At 38.2% G+C, this 6,878-nt stretch overlaps 1 protein-coding gene across 1 annotated transcript; it reads left to right on the top strand.

The window, feature by feature from the left end:
* Positions 1-3,437: 3,437 nt before the first annotated feature.
* LOC137884412 (tripartite motif-containing protein 16-like) lies at positions 3,438-6,491 on the top strand. Its single transcript, XM_068726204.1, has one exon. The coding sequence runs from the start codon at positions 3,560-3,562 to the stop codon at positions 5,207-5,209; it is 1,650 nt and encodes a 549-aa protein (XP_068582305.1). The 5' UTR covers positions 3,438-3,559; the 3' UTR covers positions 5,210-6,491.
* Positions 6,492-6,878: the final 387 nt, after the last annotated feature.

The raw sequence follows: 6,878 nt of genomic DNA, 5'->3' as shown, positions 1-6,878 counted from the left end.
GATGCATTCATTTTCTTTTATTGTTGTAGGTCTGACATTTACTCTGTATATGTTGATGGTGAGATTAAATATTTAAGATGCAAAGTATACTCCAGTTAAATGCTCATTTGTAGTAGTCATGTAAATGTACTTTCAATATGTTTAAAGCAGGATGTTATAGGATTGAAGCAGTTGAGCTGAAGCTTAAATGACAATTTAAATGCTAATAATCATTGAGTCAACGTCTAATGTGACTTCCATTGAACTTTAATCTTCTTTCTCTGTCGGCTATTTGCAGAAGTTCTCCACTAGAGGTCGCTCTTTACACATGTATTCTACTGTATTCTACTGTATTCTACTGTCACACACTAAAGGTGTGCTACAGCCAATTATGACACACCTCAACATAATGGGATGAACTGGAACTCAAACTATGAGTCAGACCAACACTTATCATAAAGAGTAGGTTTTAATTAAGTCATCTTTTGAAGTACTGATGAATTTATTTTTGGTATTTTAAACTGTCAAGAAATACAAATGTATTTTGTAATTTGCTACTGATGATGCTGTTTATTACATGTTTTTATCTAATTCAACATCAATATTACTTCCGCTGAATGATTTGATGCATTTAATTCATACTCTTTTCATTCATACTCATAATTACTGTACATTTCTTAATTATTTTGATTTTTTAAGATGGTGTGACTGCTGTACTTTAGACTGTTTCAATGCTTCTAAAGTGTACAGTGTAAATTGTGTGGGTTTACGTAATAAAATCACAACTTGATGTGTAAGAGAAGGTAGTTTATTGTCTTTCTTTTGACCCAAAAGACTGTGTGTTATCTTTCTGCAGCCACAATATTTGCTGTCAATGAAATGAGCTAATCAACATGTTTGTTTCATACCTTTCCTTGCATAAATGTATTGCAATCCATTAGCTTTATTAAACTATCACAAACTTGTTATTTGATTTGCACTTCAATCACAATATGTAGAAGCTACCGGTAGAGGTAATTTAGGTGTGTGTTAACATTAACAATTATTATCTTTATGACACAGCTGCAAAGCCATTAAAGTCTCATTATACAGTAAAAAAGGACATAATCCAGTGTTGACTCTGGAAACATTTTACAGACATTTTGAAATCAAACCCCATGATAAATAATACCTGTAAATATCCAACATTTTGCAAACATCCAGGAAGCTTTGTTTGCTTGTTGCTCATATTATTATTCCTGTAATTTCCTCTTAATTTATGTATCACAGATGACTCATCACTGAGTAAGTGCACTGAACAAATGAATCAACAGATATGCTGAAAAAATAAATAATAATAATCAAAAAAGATAAAATCAAAGGCAAAACAAAAAGAAAACATTGAAAAGCAGTGTTTTCTGCGCCATATATTTGGTGTTTACTTCTGCCTTTGTATTATTAGATTTGGGGATATGTATTCATATGTAATATGTTCCTTACTGTTATGTCATCTATGTTGTTTGTATTATAATTTCTTTTTTTGTTTCTGTTTTTACCATGAAAGTGTCTTTGAGTACCTTTTAAAGCGCTATACAAATAAAATGTATTATTATTGTAGCCGAGGGTTTATGTTGCGCCTATACTTTAGGATAATAATAAAATAACAAACACGGGGCCCCGTAAATGAAACCAACAGTATCTCTACTGCAGCCACACCAATCTACAACATCAAAATGTTAACATGTTACTGCATCAATAGTAATATTCTGGCAGCATAGTGAGTAATTTTTCTTTTTTAAATAGCTCCGGCTGAGCCGGCGGCTCGCAGCTAACGGTGCTGTCAGCGCAAACAGTGCAAACTAAGGAAAACTAAACCACAAATGTAAAACATCATAACTGCAGAAAGAGGATTTTCCCCCCAAACAAAATCTGATTGAAAAGTTTATTTGTTCATTCCAACTGGGTAGAAAGGCAATGATAAGTGTTATTATTTCTCTTACATTCCGTCTTAACGTTGTTATTGTGAGCAAGGACTAAACATACTCTTCCTGTTAAAAACACTCATCTACCTGGAATGAAGCACAGCCAGATAACCCTCATTTTCTTGTCGCTCCAGAAGGCTACGTTCACATGAAATCAGGCATTACGACGATTAGATCAGGGTTGTGCAGCAGTGTGCGAGTGTCTCTAAGATGGCCCATTTGAGTGACACTCATTTGATTTGGATGACCCACTGTTCACAGTCTCTTCGAAAGTTAATTCCGTTTCAAATGAAGCTCTAGTGTAAATTCAGACAGGAAGACTATACTCATGTATACCTAAGCCCATAACTTATTTACCATATATCTGCCATCACTCCTCATGCATGCACACATTATTTCCTTGTTATTGTTTGGGGCTGTCAATCATGATATCAGCTGTCTAGATCAGCTGGTCACTTGCCAATAGCACAACGACACAAGGACATCATTAGCCTATCATCTTGCCGCTGTCTGTCTTTGAATATGACCGTCTCTCTACCTTCAGTAGTTCATGCTGCTGTTACGCAACCCTCCACCTCCCCATCTCCGCCCAATCTTCACAGATTCATCAGCCTCATCACCCTATCAACCTCATCAGCCACCATCACCACCAGTGTCTGGACTCCACGGGGGGATTTATATTGTTGCCGCTCAGGGCGATCACAACTCGATCACAAATCTCCTCGTCGAGTTCAAGCGCCAAAGAATTTCTGTGTAACTCATTGACGCATCATCTGTCATAATAAATGTTAACTACTAATCATTCACTTGTCTCTCCTGATTGAACTATTTTTTAAAGCATTTATGTCTCCCATTAGTCCTCAGATGCCACCCTCTCCAAGATCCAATCCAGAGTATCCAAAAACACTGGATGATGTGAGCTGCTGTTCAGGCCGCAAAAACACAAACGGCAATCATGTGATGTACAGTAAGTGATGTAAGTCGCATAAAGGGGACCTTCTTGTTCTGCATAGAAAACTCCAACACTACAGTTAACAAACCTGCTGTTCATGTTTGATCGCTCCAAATAATTAGTTCAGACCCTATTCAGGAGTTTGGTTCATGAACTGGTCCTGTGCATAGAGGCGTGCACAACTATATCTAAGAAGCTAAAGTAGCAAAGGCATTAGGCACTGTCTGTAAGGGGGCCCAGACCCTAAGTTTGTTAAAAACTGAAAGACTTTATATCTACACAAACACTCAACTGTGCATTGTGAGTAGAAAGAACATTAAAAAAACACATTGTCATGTACATGTTAATGTCACAATGGTATTATACAGAGGACAATGAGGACAAAGCACAACCAGTATATTGTATGTCAAACCGCTCCTGTCCCTGGAATGAAGCAAAGTAACCCCTCCTTCCTTTGTGCTCAAACAACGAGCTCTAGTTTGTCCAAATATTTCCTTGTTCCCTCTCCTTCACTGAGCTGCAGTTTTTATTCGGTTGTAGCCAAATTGTGATCAAGTGAGAGAGCTGGTCGGTTACATTCGCTGCAGTTTAATGGAGCAGAATAATGTTCGGACTTGGGCACAACTTTTGATTAAGTGAAACTGACAATAGCTATAAGGGAGGTACAATGGCGCAGACAGGAGTTCAGATGGACAAGGAAACAATTTGCTGTTCCGTCTGTCTGGATCTACCGAAGGATCCGGTGACTATTCCCTGTGGACACAGCTACTGCATGAACTGTATTAAAACCCACTGGGATGAAGAGGATGAGAAGGAAATCCACAGCTGTCCTCAGTGTAGACAGACCTTCAGACCGAGGCCTGTCCTGGTGAAAAACACCATGTTAGCAGATTTAGTGGAGCAACTGAAGAAGACTGGACTCCAAGCTGCTGCTGCTGATCACTGCTATGCTGGACCTGAAGATGTGTCCTGTGATGTCTGCTCTGGTAGGAAACTGAAAGCCTTCAAGTCCTGTCTGGTGTGTCTGGTCTCTTATTGTGAGAAACACCTTCAGCCTCATTATGAATCTCCTGCCTTTAAGAAACACAAGCTGGTGGACCCCTCCAACAAGCTCCAGGAGAACATCTGCTCTCGTCATGGTGAGGTAATGAAGATGTTCTGTCGTACTGATCAGCAGTGTATCTGTTATCTCTGTCCTGTGGAGGAACATAAAGGCCACAACACAGTCTCAGTTGCAGCAGAAAGGACTGAGAGGCAGAGAGAGCTGGAGGTGAGTCGACTAAACATCCAGCAGAGAATCCAGGACAGAGAGAAAGATGTGAAGCTGCTTCAACAGGAGGTGGAGAACATCAATGTCTCTGCTGATAAAGCAGTGTTGGACAATGAGAAGATCTTCACTGAGCTGATCCGTCTCATGGAGGAAAGAAGCTCTGATGTGAAGCAGCAGGTCAGATCCCAGCAGAGAACTGAAGTGAGTCGAGTCAAAGAATTTCAGGAGAAGCTGGAGCAGGAGATCACTGAGCTGAAGAGGAACGACACTGAGCTGAAGAAGCTCTCACACACAGAGGATCACAACCAGTTTCTACAAAATTTCTCCTCACCTACATATCTCAGTGGACCTATATACTTTCCTCCAATCGACCCCTTTTGTCTGCGGCACTTTGACGGAGTGCAAAAGGCTGTGTCAGAAGTCAGAGATAAACTACAGGATGTTCTGAGAGACAAATGGACAAACATCTCACTGATGGTGACTGAAGTGAATGGTTTACTGTCACAAGAACCCAAGACCGAAAATGAATTCTTAGAATATTCATACGAAATCACATTGGATTCAAACACAGTAAACACTCATCTCTCATTATCTGAAGAGAACAAAAAAGTAACATTCACTGGAGGACTGAATTATTCTAGTCACCCAGACAGATTCACTAACAGCGCTCAGGTCCTGAGTAGAGAGAGTCTGACTGGACGCTTTTACTGGGAGGTGGAGAAAGGCGAGGGTGGAGTTTATGTAGCAGTAGCATACAAAGACCATAACACTGTAAATGAGAGATTTGGAGATAGTGAAAAGTCTTGGGCATTTGGTTGTTTCAAAAATCATTATGAATTTCGACACAACAATGTCACAACTACCGTCTCAGGTCCTCGGTCCTCCAGAGTAGGAGTGTACCTGGATCACAGAGCAGGTATTCTGTCCTTCTACAGAGCCTCTGAAACCATGACTCTCCTCCACAGAGTCCAGACCACATTCACTCAGCCTCTCTATGCTGGACTTTATCTTTTTGGTCCAGTTGGAAACACTGCTGAGCTGTGTTAGTTGAAGTAGGCAAAACCTATATAATAATGTGTGAACTAGATTTAAGTGCAAGAGTGGTTTGACACTTTGGTATCATGTGTTTGCTTTGCCTTGGTGCCTGTGATTGCTAATGCTGACAGCGCCATTTTTTTTTTTTTTTATTCTCGCAAAACAAACTAGAAATGTAAAAGAGCCCCAAAGGGGACATGATCAAACCTCACAGGTGCTCACGGGAAACCTTCTCCTGCCCACGAGGTAGTTTCTGATGCACAGATTACAGGATTTTTAGGGGCTTTGTTTAACAAACATCAAACCTTTTTTTCCCAGGAAAAAGGCTTGGAGATTGATTTAATTCACTGGAGATAGTTTTAATTTTCATAGCATTGAAGTATCAATATAATCCCTGATGAAGACTTGACTAAAAGTCCTCGTTTTAAATATTCCATTTATATATTTGCAGTGAAGATAAGAAAATGAAGTTTTGTTTTTTCAGAAAATGGCAACATTAATGCATTAATTTGCTTTTATTGTTGTAGGTCTGACATTTACTCTGTATATGTTGATGGTGAGATTAAATATTTAAGATGCAAAGTATACTCCAGTTAAATGCTCATTTGTAGTAGTCATGTAAATGTACTTTCAATATGTTTAAAGCAGGATGTTATAGGATTGAGGCAGTTGAGCTGAAGCTTAAATGACAATTTAAATGCTAATAATCATTGAGTCAACGTCTAATGTGACTTCCATTGAACTTTAATCTTCTTTCTCTGTCGGCTATTTGCAGAAGTTCTCCACTAGAGGTCGCTCTTTACACATGTATTCTACTGTATTCTACTGTATTCTACTGTCACACACTAAAGGTGTGCTACAGCCAATTATGACACACCTCAACATAATGGGATGAACTGGAACTCAAACTATGAGTCAGACCAACACTTATCATAAAGAGTAGGTTTTAATTAAGTCATCTTTTGAATTAGTGATGGATTTATTTTTGGTATTTTAAACTGTCAAGAAATACAAATGTATTTTGTAATTTGCTACTGATGTAACAGATAGCACGCTGTTTATTACATGTTTTTATCTAATTCAACATCAATATTACTTTTGCTGAATGATTTGATGCATTTAATTCATACTCTTTTCATTCATACTCATAATTACTGTACATTTCTTAATTATTTTGAGTTTTTAAGATGGTGTGACTGCTGTACTTTAGACTGTTTCAATGCTTCTAAAGTGTACAGTGTAAATTGTGTGGGTTTACGTAATAAAATCACAACTTGATGTGTAAGAGAAGGTAGTTTATTGTCTTTCTTTTGACCCAAAAGACTGTGTGTTATCTTTCTGCAGCCACAATATTTGCCGTCAATGAAATGAACAAGCAAGCAAGCTAATGCATAAACGTATCGCAATCTATTAGCTTTATTAAACTATCAGAACATGATTTGATTTGCACTTCAATCACTATATGTAGAAGCTACCGGTAAAGGTAGTTTAGGTGTGTGTTGACATTAACAATTATCTTTCTGATGTTTGAGATTTATGACACAGCTGCAAAGCCATTAAAGTCTCATTATACAGGAAAAAAGGACATAATGTTGACTCTGGAAACACTTTACAGACATTTTTAAATCAAAATCTGCATTCAGTACTATACACCTGCCCCATGACAAATAATACCTGTAAA

This window comes from Cebidichthys violaceus, unplaced genomic scaffold (genome assembly GCF_023349555.1).
Source record: "Cebidichthys violaceus isolate CVI_PGR_0920_01 unplaced genomic scaffold, fCebVio1.0.p SCAF_38, whole genome shotgun sequence".
Lineage (NCBI taxonomy): Eukaryota > Metazoa > Chordata > Actinopteri > Perciformes > Stichaeidae > Cebidichthys > Cebidichthys violaceus.
The sequence above is the reverse complement of the archived record's forward strand: the minus strand, read 5'-3'. Positions and strand labels throughout refer to the sequence as shown.